Source organism: Lagenorhynchus albirostris, chromosome 11 (genome assembly GCF_949774975.1).
Source record: "Lagenorhynchus albirostris chromosome 11, mLagAlb1.1, whole genome shotgun sequence".
Taxonomy (NCBI): domain Eukaryota; kingdom Metazoa; phylum Chordata; class Mammalia; order Artiodactyla; family Delphinidae; genus Lagenorhynchus; species Lagenorhynchus albirostris.
Genome location: NC_083105.1, coordinates 73,082,625 through 73,100,065, shown reverse-complemented (window position 1 = coordinate 73,100,065; position 17,441 = coordinate 73,082,625). Strand labels below are relative to the sequence as shown.

Here is a 17,441-nt window from a genome sequence, read left to right as displayed (position 1 = left end):
ATTGGGGTATAATTGCTTTACAATGGTGTGTTAGTTTCTGCTTTATAACAAAGTGAATCAGTCATACATAAACATATGTTCCCATATGTCTTCCCTCTTGCGTCTCCCTCCCTCCCACCCTCCCTATCCCACCCCTCCAGGCTGTCACAAAGCACCGAGCCAATATCCCTGTGCCATGCGGCTGCTTCCCACTAGCTATCTACCTTACTACGTTTGTTAGTGTGTATATGCCCATGACTCTCTCTCGCCCTGTCACAGCTCACCCTTCCCCCTCCCCATAACCTCAAGTCCATTCTCTAGGAGGTCTGCGTCTTTATTCCTGCTTTACCCCTAGGTTCTTCATGACATTTTTTTTCTTAAATTCCATATTTATGTGTTAGCATACGGTATTTGTCTTTTTCTTTCTGACTTACTTCACTCTGTATGACAGACTCTAGGTCTATCCACCTCATTACAAATAGCTCAATTTCGTTTCTTTTTATGGCTGAGTAATATTCCATTGTATATATGTGCCACATCTTCTTTATCCATTCATCTGATGATGGGCACTTAGGTTGTTTCCATCTCTGGGCTATTGTAAATAGGGCTGCAATGAACATTTTGGTACATGACTCTTTTTGAATTTTGGTTTTCTCAGGGTATATGCCCAGTAGTGGGATTGCTGGGTCATATGGTAGTTCTATTTGTAGTTTTTTAAGGAACCTCCATACTGTTCTCCATAGTGGCTGAACCAATTCACATTCCCACCAGCAGTGCAAGAGTGTTCCCTTTTCTCCACACCCTCTCCAGCATTTATTGTTTGCAGATTTTTTGATGATGGCCTTTCTGACTGGTGTGAGGTGATATCTCACTGTAGTTTGCTTTGCCTTTTTCTAATACTTAGCAATGTTGAGCAAATTTCATGTGACTCTTGTCCATCTGCATGTCTTCTTTGCAGAAATGTCAATTTAGGTCTTATGCCCGTTTTTTGATTGGGTTGTTTACTTTTTGATATTGAGCCACACGAGCTGCTTGTAAATTCTGGAGATTAATCCCTTGTTGGTCACATTGTTTGCAAATATTTTCTCCCATTCTATGGGTTGTCTGTTCATTTTGTTTATGGTTTCCATTGATGTGCAAAAGCTTTTGAGTCTAATTAGGCCCCATTTTTTAATTTTTGTTTTTATTTCCATTACTCTAGGAGATAAGGAAAAATATTACTGAAATTTATGTCGCAAAGCATTCTGCCTATGTTTTCCCCTAAGAGTTATATAGTATCTGGTCCTACATTTAGGTCTTTTATCCATGTTGAATTTTTTTTTTTATTTACATGAAGCTGTCCAGTTTTCCCAGCACCATTTATTGAAGAGACTGTCTTTTCTCCATTGTATAGTCTTGCCTCTTTGTCATAGATTAGGTGACCATAGGTGTGTGGGTTTATCTCTGGACTTTCTATCCTGTTCCATTGATCTATATTTCTGTTTTTGTGCCATTACCATACTGTTTTCATGACTGTGGCTTTGTAGTATAGTTAGAAATCAGGGAGCCTGATTGCTCCAACTCTGTTTGTCTTTCAAGATTGCTTGGGTTATTCAGGACCTTTTGTGTCTCCATACAGATTTTAAGACTTTTTTGTTCTAGCTCTGTGAAAAGTGCCATTGGTAATTTGATAGGGATTACATTGAATCTGCAGATTGCCTTGGGTAATATAGTCATTTTGATAATATTCTTCCAATCCAAGAACATGGAATATCTTTCCATCCGTTTTTGTCACCTTTGATTTCTTTCATCAGTGTCTTATAGTTTTTGGACTACAGGTCTTTTGTCTTCTTAGGTAGGTTTATTCCTAGGTAATTTATTCTTTTTGAGGTGATGGTAAATGGGATTGTTTCTTTAATTTCTCTTTTCAATCTTTCATTGTTAGTATGTAGAAATGCAACAGACTTCTGGGTATCCTGCAACTTTACTGAGTCATTGATAAGCTCTAGTAGTTTTCTGGTAGCATCTTTACAATTTTCTATGTATAGTATCATGTCATCTGCAAACAGTGATAGTTTTACTTCTTCTTTTATAATTTGGGTCCATTTATTTGCTTTTTCTTTTCTGATTGCTGTGGCTAGGACTTCCAAAACTATGTTGCATAAAAGTGGCAAGAGTGGACATCCTTGTCTTGTTCCTGATCTTAGAGGAAATGATACACACTTGCCTATGTATTTATATGTGTATGTACATGCACATATTTACATATAGGTGTGTATGTGTGTGTATACATTGTATATATGTATGTGTATGTATCCTACATATGATATGTGTATGTATATATACGACGAATTTATAGATGGCAGTACATATATATTTTTATTCTACATGCTTTTATATGTAGGTGTATATGTGTGTCTATATGTATGTACGTGTATGTATTGCATATATTATGTGTATGTATGTATACTGTATATATACACACCTAAATATCTTTGTATGTGTGTATATATGTATGATATAGACGTACCTAGGTGTGTATATTGCATATCTTATACGTATGTGTACATACTGTATATATATACAAACTATGCATTTCATATGTGTGTATGTATAGTGTATATGTTTGTGTCTATTGTATATATTATGTGTATATGTGTGTAGACATACTGTATATATACAAACTATGCATTTTATGTATATGTGTGTATATATGTATTTGCGTATTGCATATACTATATGTGTATATGTCTGTATGCGTACTGCATATATACACAGCTGTATATTTTTGTATGCGTGTACATATGTACGTGTGTGTGTATATACACACACACCCTATGGATTCTGTTTGTCTGGAGAACCCTCACTGATATGGACACTTATGACAATTGAGCACCTGCTCTTTGCCAGCCAGGGAGCCAAACACTTGTCCTTTCTGTGTCTCCCTTAAGTGTCGCAAGTCCCGGGAGGGAAGGTGATGCCACTCCTACAAGTTGAGGTGCCTCAGGGTCAGAGAGGTGCACAGGGCGGGGGGCTGGAACCTGGTGGAGCCCAGGTGGAGTTCTAGCAGCAGTACAACCTAGCAGTCCCACTTCCCCGGGTGCCTCTCACAAAGACGCTGAGGGAGAGACGGGGTCTGAAGAAGGGGATGAGGAAGCTTCCGTGGGTCTGCAAGCCCAGACCAAGGCTGACTCGTCAAGGGTGTTAGAGGTCAGGACTCTGGTTACCCTGGGGATGGGGTTACACAGAGCCATTCCCATTCTGAAAAAGTATCCATTCTGCTCTTGTTTGTATGTTTACCCCCCCTCCCCCAAATCTTTTAAAAACAGATTCTCTTGGTTGCTGGGAGCACACAAGGGGAAGTTGTGTGTGAGGGGGTGTGATCCAGGGGACAGGGAGGATAAGCCCCCCACTCATAAGGCCAGGAGTGGCTCAGCTTTGTGAGCTAAGGATGGCCCGCGAGGTCCCAGAGAGAAGGGTCCCTGCTCCGTCCCTGCTCCGTGCACCCCATTCCCAGCCTGAGAAGTCCAGAGCCCACCCCCCCTCCCACACACGCACACCAGGGAGGAGAGCCAGTCACCCTGGATCCCAGGCTCCAGCTCCAAGGCTCCCGGCACTAGGAGCTATTTTCAGCTTTCATGCCCTAGGACAAGGCCAGAGCTAGTGTCTCCAGAAACTCTCTGTCTCTCGCCCGCCCGCCATCCTTCCCTCCCTCCCCCGCCTCTTCCCCTCCCGCTCCAGCTGTCCTGCCCTCCACCCTGCATTTCTACACAGGATGGCTCACAGACAGCTGTTCCCGTGCCCACCCGCCACCATTCGATGGATGTCAAAGCAAGCCCTGGGGACTTCCCTGGAGGTCCAGCGATTAAGACTTGAGCTTCCACTGCAAGGGGTGCGGGTTCGATCCCTGGTCAGGGAAATAAGATCCCACATGCCGCCCGGCACGGCCAAAGAAATAAATGAATAAAAAATAAAGTTATAGTGATGAAACAGCCCTAGTGGTGCAAGGATGGGACGTATAGCTCTATGGTAGAGAATAAAGGTCCAGAAACAGATAGATGAGAACTTGATATGACAGAAAGTGGGGAAATTAAGGAGTTTTCAATAAATGGCATTAGGACAATTGCATATCCATGTGGGAAAAAGTAAATTAGAAAAAAAAAAAAGCAAGCCTTGGTCAGGTGTGACCTTGGGCCCAGGGCCATTGGCACACGTTGTCGTGTGGGATGTTCTTCCTTAGGCTCCTCTCTCCCTCCCTCCTGTGTCACTGTCACTTCCTCCAGAACCTTCCTGGACTCCCCTACACAAGCCCGGGGTGTGCCCTCACCTGCCCACCCTGGATCACCGGAATTCCAATCCCGGCCCACCCTTCCCCGCCAGGTGAAGAACTGGGCCTGGTCAATAAGACCGTAGAGGTCCTTGGCCATTGCTATTGCAGTTGGAATTGTTACTGTGTTTACACAGGGTGACCAACACCCGCCCCCAGTTTGCCCAGGACCGCTCAGGTTTGAGCGCTGGAACTGTGGGGAAACCCTCATTTCCGGGGAACCCCAGAAGGCTGGTCAGCCTATTTAGGATGGATCTTTCACTTGAGATCCCAACCCCCGAGAGCCAGAAAGGGAATCTCCCCCCTCCTTCCATGGTAACCTTCATTCATTCATCCACTCATCCCTTTATTCAACTCCTTTATTCAGCAAGTATTTATGAAGCATCTACTACATAGCAGACACTCTTCTAGGTGCTGGGGACAGTAAACTGAGAAGGTGTGATTTGTTACATGGGGATGATGTCTCGGAGACCACTGCAGGGCATGGGAGGTGGGAGAGGGAAGGGGCAGTTCTAAATGCAGGCTCTGACAGGATTGGGGCAGACCTTGCCCTAAGCCAGGCTGGTTGCTTCAACACCGCTGTCCTCACCCAGGGCCATCCTGCTTCCGCCTCACCCAGTTCTTCGGTGATGTCTGGGGAAAATCTGTGGTTGTCACAACTGGGGGGGAGGGGCCCCTGGAATCAAATGGGTGGGGACAGGGATGCTGCTAAACCCCACACAGTGCCCAGGAGGGGCCCCCAGCAGAGAATGACACCCCCCAAATAACCCCAGTGCCATGGGGGAGACCCTGCACTAATATTATTCAGACCCGCTGGTGCCCCTAGATTCTTGCACAGGCTGGGACTCTAACCGGGTCACCTCTGTTTCCTGAGGTGACCTAGAGTGGGGCAGCCAGGAGGGCTGAGTATCAGGGATGAAATGACAAATCTCTGTGCCCACTCTCCCCGCCGCACCCCAGGGTCGATGGCCTCTATCTCCTCCCTGTGCAGGTAGCTTTTCCCTGAGCCATTTCTTCTTGTCAAGGTCCCTGTCGCAGGTTGTGTTCCCCGAAGATGACGTTGAGAGCAAGGATTGGAGTGCAGGTGGTTGATGTGAGACATGCAGAGAACAGATACAGCTGCCATAGGGTCCCGCAATTCCACTCCTGGGCATAGATCTGGAGAAAACTCTAATTCAAAAATATACATACACCCCTGGGATTTCCCTGGTGGTCTAGTGGTTAAGACTCTGTGCTTCTGGTGCAGGGAGCATGGGTTCCATCTCTGGCCAGGGAACTAAGATCCCACATGCTGTGTGACAAAAAAATAAAGAGAGAGAGAAGGAAAGAAAAAGAAAGAAAGAAGAAAGAAAGAAAGAAAAGATACATGTACCCCAATGTTCATTGCATCACTATTTATAATAAGCAAGATGTGGAAGCTACCTAAATGTCCACTGATGGATGAATGGATAAAGAAGATGTGGTACATATATACAATGGAATATATTCAGCCATAAAAAGAATGAAATAATGCTATTTGCAGCAACGTCGTGGATGGACCTAGAGATTATCATACTAAGTGAAGTAAGTCAGAAGAGAAAGACACATATATGATCTCTCTTATATGTGAAATCTAAAATACAACACAAATGAACTTGTCTATGAAACAAAAACAGACTCACAGACATAGAGAACAGACTTGTGGTTGCCAAGGGGGAGAAAGAGGGAGGGAGGGTTGGATTGGGAGTTTGGGGTTAGCAGACGCAAACTATTAAATATAGGATGGATAAGCTACAAGGTCCTACTGTCTAGCACAGGGAACTATATTCAATATCCTGTGATAAGCCATAATGGAAAAGAAAAAGAGTTTTATTTATAGGTTCCATCCCTAACTGAGCTGGCCCATCCCCTCCCATGGTTCTAAGTGCAGCCCGAGGCTGCAGACTTCCCACCGTGGTCTTCAGCTCCAGAGCAAGCCACCTGCAAACCAGCCGCATCTTCCCAGGGGCTGGCAACTCTCCTTTGCTACTGATTCCAAGACACATCCAGATAGCACAAATGTGACCAAGAAAACAAACTCAGGCATGTTCAAATCAGGGAAATAACATTCTTATCTCTGTTTAGTAGTTGCTTAATTTTAGAATAGCTTAGTGTTACAAAGAAGTTGCAAAGATCTGTACAGAGTGTACAGAGTGCTGTGGACCCCCGACCCAGTAACCCTATTTCCAACACGTTAGTACGACATGCTTATCCAACTAAGGAACCGAGATGGATACGTTATTATTAACTAAAGTCCACACTTTACTAGAATTTCCCTAGCTTTCCCCTAACATCCTTTTTCTGTCCCAGTCTCCTCTGGGCTGTGACATTTCTCAGACATCCCTGGGTTTTGATACCTTGAAAGTTTTGAGGAGGACTGGTCAGGTATTTTGTCCCTCAATTTGTTTGTCTGTTGGTTTTCTGATGTTTTTCTTATGGTTGGGCTGGAGTTATGGGGTTTGGGGCGGAAGATCCAGACAGATAAAAATGTCATTCTCCTCAGGTCACATCATCAAGGATACACACCATCAAGGATACACACATCAAGGATACACACCATCAACGGGACTTGTGACAAACAATTTTACCCTTGATCACCTGACCAGTATCGTCTTTTTTTTTTTTTTTTTTTTTTTTTTTTTTGCTGCGTTGGGTCTTCATTGCTGCACACGGGCTTTCTCTAGTTGCGGCGAGCAGGGGCTCCTCTTTGTTGCGGGCACATGCTTCTCATTACAGTGGCTTCTTTTGTTTCGGAGCATGGGCTCTAGCTGTGCGGGCTTCTGTAGTTGTGGCATGGGGGCTCAGTAGTTGTGGCTCCCAGGATCTAGAGTGCAGGCTCAATAGTTGTGGCCCACGGGCTTAGTTGATCTGCGGCACATGGGATCTTCCTGGACCAAGGCTCGGACCCGTGTCCCCTGCATCGGCAGGTGGATCCTTTTTTTTTTTTCTTTGTTCCTTTTGGAACCAAAACTTTAATCTCAAGGAGTCTCACAAAACATATTACAAATGACAGCATGAAAAAAAAAATTGCACAGTAACTCAAAGTTCAGCTCTACAATATACTCTTCATCTGGCAAGACATCGGTATCTTGATAATCTCAACTTCCAAAAAACACTACAAAGAGCTATGTATTCATGTACAGCAATCACAGAGGGGACTTATGACCTAACTCAAAGGGAAACTAACTTCCTTGAAACTTCTTAGATTCTAAACTCACTGGACAACCTCTTGTCCAGTGTGAAGACTAGTGGAATTCTTAACCCTCTAATCTAGGGTAAGTGTGCGGCTTTCATTTCTACCTGCTGGCTTGTGTTCACAGCACCTTTTAAAGACTGCTTGCTTAACTACAGCTGCATACCATATCCCAGCTACAGAAAGTCTTTTCAGTGTTTGCCAGTGTTGTTTCCATAATAATAAACATCACACTTTAGGTGGGCAGGAGTTAGAGTTTTATTATCAGTCTAGGCAAGACCAAAAATTCAAAGCAAATTCAATTTTGCTTAAGAGAACATTGTAAAGAAACAATTCTTCATATTACATGCCTCATATGACCCATTTCAAACCATAGAGAATGACACCTTTATGTGTCACTGTCCCAAGAGACAAACAAATGTGAACAGCTAAAACATTTAAAAAGTGCATCAAGCTTCGGAAGTCTCAAACGAAACTTGAATTTTCTGTACATACTCCTGTCAAATGAAGTTATTTCCTGTGCACCACTCCTCTTGCAAAGTGGTCTGCTATTTCCTTTCATTTGACCTGGATCGGCTAGGAGACCTAGAGAAAGATCGGGACGGCTTGCGATTTCTCTCCTGGGACAGTGATCTCTCTCTTCTCCTATATCTACTAAAGGGACCTGCTCCGGCTGCGAGAGAAGCTTCTCCGTCTTGGAGATGTGTGGTGAGGGGGAGGATTCCTCCTCCGATAATCATCTCGAGGGCGACGACCCCAAGAAGGAGGCGGCCACGATTTCGACTTCTCCTTTCCCCATTCGACAGGTCCACTCTTACTCGGCAGCCACAGAGCGTTCTCCCGTCTAGTTCTCAGACAGCATCCGCTGCATCTCGGGGATCTTCATTTTCAACAAGAGCGAAGCCAGGAGGGTTTTTAGCAACCCACACACTTCGGAGTGGTCCATAATATCCTAAAGCTCGTTCGAATTCAGTCTTGTTACCACTGTTTCCAAGATTCCTTACAAAAACGTTACAGTCCAACGGACAGGAATCCCGATGCAAGAGCCTCCTGGCTCCTGGGTTTCATGGGCCACAGGGTGATCCCGGGCCTCTAGAATCTCGCAGCTGAATCGGCTCGCACAGCTGTCCTGTGGGGATGCTTTTCCCCCTACGTGTCCAGCCCGGGGCCCTGCTGTCTAGGCCCGACCTCCAGGGTGACAGGGTGAACCCCAGGTCCCAGGAGCAAACACTCAGAGCCCTGGTGACCAGACTCAGGGGGCTGGGGCGGCAGCTGGACATGTGTGGCCACCCTGGTGGTGTTTGGCCCCATCTGCAGTTCCAGTTCCAGCTGAGAAAGAGCCTCGCTGTGTTATTTTCTCCTGGTTGTGTAAGGATCCCCGGTGTCATTTGACAGAAATGTAGATGGTGTGTTCTTTCTCTCTTTTCTCCCTGCTTCCTCTCGTCCCTCGCCCCCTCCCTCTCCCCCCTCCCCGTCCCTCTCCCCGTCCCTCTCCCAACTCCCTCTCCACCTCCGTCTCCCCCTCGCTCTCCCACATCCCTCTCCCTCTCCCCACCCCCTCCCTCTACCTCCTCCCTCTCCCCCGTCTCTCTCCTGCCTCCCCCCTCCCTCTTCCCGCCTCCCCCGTCCCTCTTCCCTGTCCCTCTCTCCCTTCCTCTCTCCCTGTCCCTGTTTCCCTGTTCCGCACGCCCTCCCTCTACCTCTTTCCCTCTCCCTGTCCCTCCACCTCCTTCCCTCTCTGGAGAGGGAAGGAGGTGGAGGGACAGGGAGAGAGAGCAGGAGGCGGGGGAGAGGGAGAGAGGGGGGGAGAGGGAGAGAGGGATAGAGGGAGGGAGCGAAAGACGTCTCTCCCTCCCTCCCTCCCTCCCTCCCTCCTTCTCTCCCTCCCTCCCTTTATCCCTCTCTCCCTCCCTCCCTCTCTCCCTCTCTCCCTCCCTCTCCCTCTCCCTCCCTCCTTCTCCTCCCTCTTCCTCTCCCTCCAACTCTCCCGCTCCCTCCGTCTCTCCATCTCCCTCACTCCCTCCCAGAGAGGGAGAGATGGAGAGGCAGAGACAAGGGAGAGGGAGAGAGGGAGAGGGAGAGATGGAGGGAGAGGGAGGGAGAGGAAGAGAGGGAGAGAGATATGGAGAGGAGAGGGAAAGAAAGGGGGGGAGAGGGAGAGGGAAAGAGGTCTCTTCCTCCCTCCCTCTCCCTCTGTCCTCCTTCTCTCCCTCTCCCTCCCTCTCTCCCTGTCCCTGTTTCCCTGTTCCGCTCTCCCTCTCCCTCTTTCCCTCTCCCTCTCCCTCCACCTCCTTCCCTCTCCAGAGATGGAAGGAGGTGGAGGGAGAGGGAGAGGGAAAGAGGGAGAGGGAGAGCAGGAGAGGGAGGGGGGAGAGGAAGGGAGAGAGGGGAAAGGGAGAGAGGGATAGAGGGAGGGAGTAAAGATGTCTCTCCCTCTCTCCCTCCCTCTCTCCTTCTCCTCCCTCTCCCTCTTCCACCAACTCTCCCTCTCCCTCCATGTCTCCATCTCCCTCACTCCTTCCCACATAGGGAGAGATGGAGGGAGAGGCAGAGATAAGGGAGAGGGAGAGGGAGAGATGGAGGGAGAGGGAGAGAGGAAGAGAGAGAGGGACAGAGGGAGAGAGAGAGAGAGGGAGAGAGAGAGAGAGACAGAGGGAGAGCGGGAGAGGGAAAATGGTCTCTTCTTCCCTCCCTCCTCTCCCTCTCTCCTCCGACTCTCCCTCTCACCCTCCCTCCGTCTCCCCTTCTCCTTCCCTCGCCCTTTCCCTTCCTCTCTCCCTCTTCCTCCCTCTGTCACTCCCTCTCCCTCCATCTCTCCCTCGCCCTCACTCCCTCTCAGAGAGGGAGAGATGGAGGGAGAGGCAGAGACAAGGGAGAGGGACAGAGGGAGAGGGAGACCGGAACAGGGAAACAGGGACAGGGAGAGAGAGAGGGAGAGGGAGAGAGGGAGAGAAGGCGAGAGGGAGAGGGAGGGAGGAAGAGACCTCTTTCTCCCTCCATCTCTCCCTCTCCCTCTCTCCCTCTGCCTTATCTCTGCCTCTCTGGGAGGGAGTGAGGGAGATGGAGAGACGGAGGGAGAAGGAGAGTTGGAGCGAGAGGGAGAGGGAGGAGAAGGAGGGAGGGAGAGGGAGAGAGGGAGGGAGAGAGGGAGGGAGGGAGAGACATCTTTCGCTCCCTCCCTCTATCACTCTCTCCCTCTCCCCCTTCTCTCTCCCTCTCCCCCCTCCCTCTCCATCTCTCTCTCCCTCTCCCCCTCCCTCTCCATCTCTCTCTCCCTCTCCCTCCACCTCCTTCCCTCTCCAGAGAGGGAAGGAGGTGGAGGGAGAGGGAGAGGGAAAGAGGTAGAGCCAGAGCGTGCGGAACAGGGAAACAGGGACAGGGAGAGAGGAAGGGAGAGGGGGAGAGGGGGAGAGGGAGAGGGAAAGGGGGAGAGGGAGAGGGGGAAGGAAAGAGGGAGAGAGAGAGAGGGACAGGGAAAGAGAGACAGGGAGAGAGGGAGGGAGAGAGGCAGGGGGAGAGATGGAGGGAGAGGGAGAGGGAGAGGCAGCGAGGTAGAGGGAGAGAGGGAGAAAGGGAGAGAGAGAGGGAGAGCGGTACAAGTGCTGAGGAGGGGGGCTCCCTCCCCCTCCCACTCCCATCCTCTCCCTACTGCTTTCTCTTTTTTCTGCTTCAACAAACACCAGGTGCCTTTTAGATCAGCCCTGAAGTCAACGTTGATGCTTGGACAGCCTGACCTCCCCGCTGACTTCCAACCCAGGACCACCGCTGGGAGATGAAGTCTGCGGGGCCCTGGGCGCAGGCTGCACAGGCACCTCCCCTGATGCCCAATCTCTCCTCGTTTACGAGGCAGCCGACACTCCCCTCCCTGACTCCCCAAGATTTGGGGCCTTTTTAGTATGTGTCGATAATGCCATGAGCTACTATTTAACTCTTCCACGAGGACCCATCTCCCAAAATGCAGTGGTTTTCAGCCTTGGCTGCACTAGAGAACCCCCAGGGAAGGGAGAGACGTCTCTCCCTCCCTCTCTCTTTCTCTCCCTCTGTACTTCTGTCTACCTCTCTCCCTCTCCCTCTCCCTCTGGGGTGATACCCGATGAGCTCAGAATCGCAGATAGCCCCCCCATCCCCTCTCTGTGGCTTGCATGGGGGATGCACCTTCTCACTGTGGCCCGGGCATGGCCTTGACGTTCAGACATCGGGTCCTGCATGGACACTTGTGTTTGTTCCATAGCGCATGTGGCTGCAGTCTGTGCTTCTGTGGATGGGGGCTGTGCGTGAGCCCTTCATCTTCCCCGCAGACACCACTGGTGCTCGCTCGGCCTCGCGGGTGATGCGGGGGGCATGGGGGACAGTCTTGTGTCCCCACCTTCTTGGGCCACACACAGGCCACGCTGGTCCTGTGGTGACTGGGGGCTCCCAGGAGAACCCCACTGCAGACCAGAGAGGTGGCCCCAGAGAAGGTGGCGTACGCCTGGGGCCGGGCCTCATCAGTGAGCCACGGGCCACCTGCAGCAACAGGTGTCTCACCGTCCAGGGGCTGGGTGTTCGGGTGCCGTGGGGTTGAGCTACTGTCTGCACGGCAGCCGTGTTTGTCTTGTTGAGCCCGGGGAGGCCCCTTGGTGGCTCCTGGAAAGACTGGCCGCATTTCTTCCTGCCCTTGGCCTTAGAGCCCATCACGTTCATGCCGTTTCCGGCTCCAAAAGGACCTGTGTTAATAAAGACCACGTGTTAGGACAGCACCAAAGTGTCTAGAAATCCGGGCCAGGAGGAGGAGGGAAGGGGATTGGCTGTGCCCACCAGTGGCCTGGGAGCCCTGCCCGCCTGCAGAGACCTGGCCCGGGGCCCGCGGGGAGGGCATGGCCCTCAGTCCCCAGCGCCTTCCGTCTCTGGGTTCCAGGAGAACTGCGTGATCCTCAGGGAGCTGGTGAGGCTGCAGGCCCTGAAGTCCCGCCTGCTGGGGTTCCGCACGCATGCCGACTCCGTGCTGGAGATGAACATGGACAAGACCAGCCAGGTGGTGGCCACTGTCCTAGGTAACACCGCCTCCCCCTGAGTCCCAGTGGGGACGGGGTCAGGCGGACCTTGACCGGATGTGGTGCTGCCTGAGACCCTACTGTGTCAGCCCTTGGGGGTCACCTTCCCAGACCCTTCATTCTGCCTCGAGGGGCGCAGGGTCGGGGGTGGCTGGGGGGCCGCCCCAGGGACGTAGCCGAGCCTCTCCCCTCCGCCCGCAGGTGAGCTGGCCCAGAAGCTGAAGCCCCTCGGGGAGCAGGAGCGGCCGTGATCCTGGAGCTAAAGGAGGCCGAGTGCCAGAGGCGGGGCCTGCACTTTGACGGCACCATCAACGCCTGGGACCTGCGCTACTACATGAACCAGGGGGAGGAGACGCGCTACCACGTGAACCAGTACCTGCTCAATGAGTCTTTCCCCATGCAGGCGCTCACACGCGGGCTGCTGGGCATCTCCCAGGAGCTGCTGGGGCTGACCTTCGACCTGGAGGAGGGCACCAGCATGTGTCACGAAGACGTGAGGCTCTAAACGGTCTGGGACGCGGCCTCGGGCAAGGTCATCCATCGGCAAGTTCTACCTGACCTCTATCCTCGGTGCGTGCGTGGGGGAACCTGTCGGCCGTGGGCCGGGGCTCCTCTGTGGAAGCGGGGCCCCATCCACGTCCCTCCGCAGGGTGGGGAAGTCCGGGCACGCGGCCTGCTTCGGCCTGCAGCCGGGCTGCCTACAGCACGATGGGAGCTGCCAGATCGCCATCGTGGCCATGGTGGCCAACTTCACCAAGCCTACGCCCAACCTGCCCTCCCTGCTGCAGCATGATGAGCGGGAGACCAACTTCCACGACGTCGGGCACGCGATGCACCAGCTCCGCTCCCAGGCGCAGGGCTGCAGGCAGGAGGCGGGGAGGGCCTGGGCATGCGTGGTCCTCAGGCAGGCCCTCGCCATGGGATTCTTTCACTGACATCACCCCGCACGTGGTGACGCCCTTGGTGTCAGCTTCCATCATCAAACCCCAGGCACTGGGCGCGTAAAACGGAAATGGATATCCTCGAGGCTCTAGAGGCTGGAAGACCCAGATGAAGGAGTCAGGGCTGGTTCCCTGCATGTTAAATACATGTACTCAAGAGTTGCCTTGAAAAAAGACAAAAGAAAAGAAAGGAACGTTGCCTGCAAGTCTGCTGACAGCCGGTGATGAGAACCAGAGGGAAGGCTCTGGGGCCGGGGGCGCAGTGCCCTGTGAGCTCGGGGGCTGCTGCCAGTCTCCGTGGAGGCTCAGCAAGTCCCAGTGACTTCCACACGTGGGGGGCGCCAGCTGAGCGTCTGGGCCCAGAACCCACTGCTCGTTCAGTCTTCCTGTGGTCAGCCCTTCAGCCTGAGAGCGATGCTCTCACAGGCTGCACCGGGGCGTGTGGGGACAGTTTACTGAGCTGTACAGACGTCACTACTGCTTTGGACCATTTCCGTCACCCTGAAAATGTCCCTTATGCCCTTAGCTATCACTCCGTCCCCTCGCCAGCCCCTGGCAACCAGGAACCCACTCGCTGACTCTGTGGATCTACCTGCTCTGGACGTTTCTCCTCAGTGGGGTCACGCCCTGTGTGTCCTTCTGTGTATGACTTCTCTCGCTGAGCATCGTGTTCTCAGGGTGTATCGACGCGGCAGCGAGCGTCAGGGCTTCACCGCATTGCGTGGCTGAGGGACGTAAAGAAGACAAGAGAAAAGAAAAGAACGTTGCATGCAAGTCTGGTGACAGTCGGTGATGAGAACCAGAGGGAAGGCTCTGGGGCCGGGGGCGCCGTGCCCTGTGAGGCCCTGGCGCTGCTGCCAGTCTTGGTGGGGCACGGGCAGCACCGTCCCTCAGGAGCTGCTGGACAAGCTTATCAAGTCCCGGGAGGCCAACCCAGATGCGGCCGGACCGAGGGAAGGGAACGGGGCTTCCGGTCTGCCCGGCTGGAAAGCGCGGCCTGGACACGGTGCCAGCCCCCCGTCTCGTTCCTCCCGCCCCCCAGGCCTCTTCAACCTGTGCCAGATCGTCCTGGCCAAGGTGGTTCAGGCCCTGCACACGCAGATGCCCGCGGACCCGGCCCAGGAGAATGCCCACCTCTGCCAGGAGATCCTGGGGTTCCCAGCCATGCCAGGTAGCCAAGCGCGCACCGGGCTCACCTCAGCGGTCGGTTGGCAGCTACTGCCCAGATCAAGAGGATCGTCTGGCGGTGTGTGAATGGGGACCGACTGACGGGCTCCGGCCGAGGCCCGCTGACCTCTGGCCTCTTCCTGCCACGGTTCCTTGGCTGGTCCCTCCAGCTGTGGCCCGCGGAGTCCGAGGGTGGGGTGGGAGGCTCTGCACATGCTTTCTAGAGAGCCTGGAAGAGGCAGGAGAGGGCTTCATACCCCGAACAGAAGGCATCGACGAGGTCTGCCCATGCGTGTCGGTGCGGACACGCGGTTCACTCCCTCGTGAGCGCTTTAACCAGCGATCTCCCCGTGTGGAGGGCGAGCCCTGACTCATCTCTCGCAGCCTCGGCAGCTAGCTGACCTTGTAAGAGGCTTAGGAGTGAACCCTCGTGAGCTTCAGCAGAAAGTCGGCAAAGATTTATTTGTGTCCCTCCACTGAACTGCCAGCGAGGTCCCCGTTTTCTACAAGTGTTGGGCCAATACTCTCTCTAGTGGGAGGGGACTCAGACAAGGCTGCTTTGGGGCCCCCACCCCCGCTCTGGGGCAGGGGCACTGAGCGGCCAGGGAGCCGGGCAGGAGCCCCTCCGCGTGTGTCCCAGTGACCCACCTGCCTGCGACCTTCGGCCGCCTGGCAGGAAGCTACAACGCCCAGTCCTATGGCCAGTCATCCTGCAAGAAACACTGGAACCAGTTTCTGCCAACCCGCCAAAAAAAAACGACTTCAAAGGCAACGTGGTGTCACAGGAAGGGCTTGTTTCTGTGTTTCTTTGTTTTTAGTTCATTAGGCCTCACTTAAAATTCTGATTCCACAATGCACTTGCTTTGGGATCTTGAACAATACTCATAACCTCTGCAAGTTTCAGTATAGTAAGTTTATGTGATTACCTTCATCTGTAATATCCCTGTGTTGCAATCTTAATTAATTCAGATTAATTCATCTTAATCTTAATCTCAAGTTCAGATCAAAGACTAGTTCCTCTGTGACTTCTCCTCTGAACTGATTCAAAAGCCTCCTCTCCCGTCCTCATTTGGCTTCTCTTCTCTTCTGGAATCTCATAAGAACTTCTATGACCTCTCTGGTTTTTTGTTGTTGCTGTTGTCTGTTTGTTTGGTTTTTAATTGAAATATAGTTGATTTACAATGTCGTGTCCGTTTCAGGTGTACAGCACAGTGATTCCGTTTTCAGATTCTTTTCCCTTATAAGTTATTACAAAATATTGAGTACAGTTCCCTGTGCCATAGAGGAGATCCTTGTTGTATCAATTCTATGCCTTCTTTGAATGACCGTAGCACTTGTTGTCTGTATCATTTTTATGTCTGTTGTGGCTTTGTGACTGAAAATGAAAATTTTCTATTTGTTCATGTCCTGGCCCTTCCTTAAAAATGTGTTCATTTACCTATTTCATATTTATTGACTACATCTTAGACACCGTGTTAGCTGCTTGTTCTAGATGTTAGTAAAACATAGACCTTCCTGCTCAAAGGGTCACAGTATTTGTGGGAAAACAAAAAAACGAACAACTTACGTCTCAAATAGCTTTGTACTTCCCAAAGAGAGCACACCTCGTAGGTACAATAAATATATGTATTATACATAAATGTATAAATAGTTAATGGCATTAAAAACTTGAGATAACTGCTTTTCTATTCTGAGGAAATGATGATAATATTTCACCAGGAGCTCAACACCACTCTGAGAATGAGGGCTTAACCCCCGACCTGGCTCACTGCATCGCTTTCTTATATGAAAATAGACAAGTCTGTACATGCTCTCTACAAAAAGGCTTATCTGGCATGAATTTCAGATAGCAAGAAGAAAAATTCAAGAGGTTCAGAGCAGCATCCAGAAGCTCAGGTGATTGTCTGGCACTAATACAACTTGCTTGACAGGAAAATAGAGTGTAAATCTCACAAAATTAGATGATCTTCTAAGAATTTCAAAACCGCCTGCTATTAATTAGAAATCCTAGAAGAACCGCTTCTTTTAAAGCATACTGATAATATGCTTTACAGCTTAATATTCAGAAGCCTATGTTTTGGCTAAGTGAGCTTCAGGAATGAAGGAAACTTGTGGTTCAGTTCCATCTACTCTGGAACCTCTGGTCAAAACACCTACTTCTGTGCTCAGCCATCTTATCATCTGTAAAATGGAGGCAACTCTAAGAAAACATAGTTACAGAGATGTTGCACAGCTTCCTGTGTCACTGTCTTCATTTGTTTCAGAAAACCAATAACGTCTAAGCTACTACTGCAAAGAGTGCAGTGTTACTTGGGGTCATCTAGTGCAGCTCTGTCAAAGTCAAGAAAAGGAAAGGGGCCTAGAATAACTATAATTTTCCCAAGAGGACACTATTATTTGATGGCAAATCTGAGTCAAGAACCCTGATCTCTTTGATGCCATTCCATTGTTCTTTCGTTGGGTTCTCAACAACCCAGAGAAAGAAAGAGAAATAAAACTCCTATGTGCTGTGTCACTGGTACAGGACGTGGCAAGATTGGAACTGGAGAACTACATATTAACAGGTATTTGGGAAATTCTTCAAACTAATTAAGATATATACCAGGTACATAAAAAACAGTTATGTTTTCCCAAGATGATTCTGTGGAATGAACAGAACTGGTAACTGAAGGTGCCTGTGTGCTGCAGTTCCAAACAGGATGGGTGAATGCTTGTTTTCTGGCACCTTTAAGACTCCACCCCAATATACACATTAAAATAAAATTAACATTTCAACTGGGTCATATTTAATTCTGCATGCTCTT

General features: G+C 50.6%; 1 protein-coding gene and 1 pseudogene across 1 annotated transcript; one reads left to right on the top strand and one right to left on the bottom strand.

Annotated features, from left to right (window-relative positions):
* Positions 1–6,105: 6,105 nt before the first annotated feature.
* On the bottom strand, positions 6,106–8,560 carry LOC132528942 (serine/arginine-rich splicing factor 3-like; annotated as a pseudogene).
* A 3,617-nt stretch (positions 8,561–12,177) lies between these two features.
* Positions 12,178–16,537, top strand: LOC132529986 (thimet oligopeptidase-like). Its single transcript, XM_060167063.1, is given in 11 exon segments — positions 12,178–12,204; positions 12,394–12,529; positions 12,731–12,772; positions 12,775–13,099; positions 13,179–13,422; positions 13,574–13,593; positions 13,821–13,845; positions 14,332–14,402; positions 14,508–14,641; positions 15,278–15,405; positions 16,484–16,537. Coding segments are annotated over 11 exon segments (1,206 nt in total).
* The last annotated feature ends 904 nt before the right edge of the window (positions 16,538–17,441 follow it).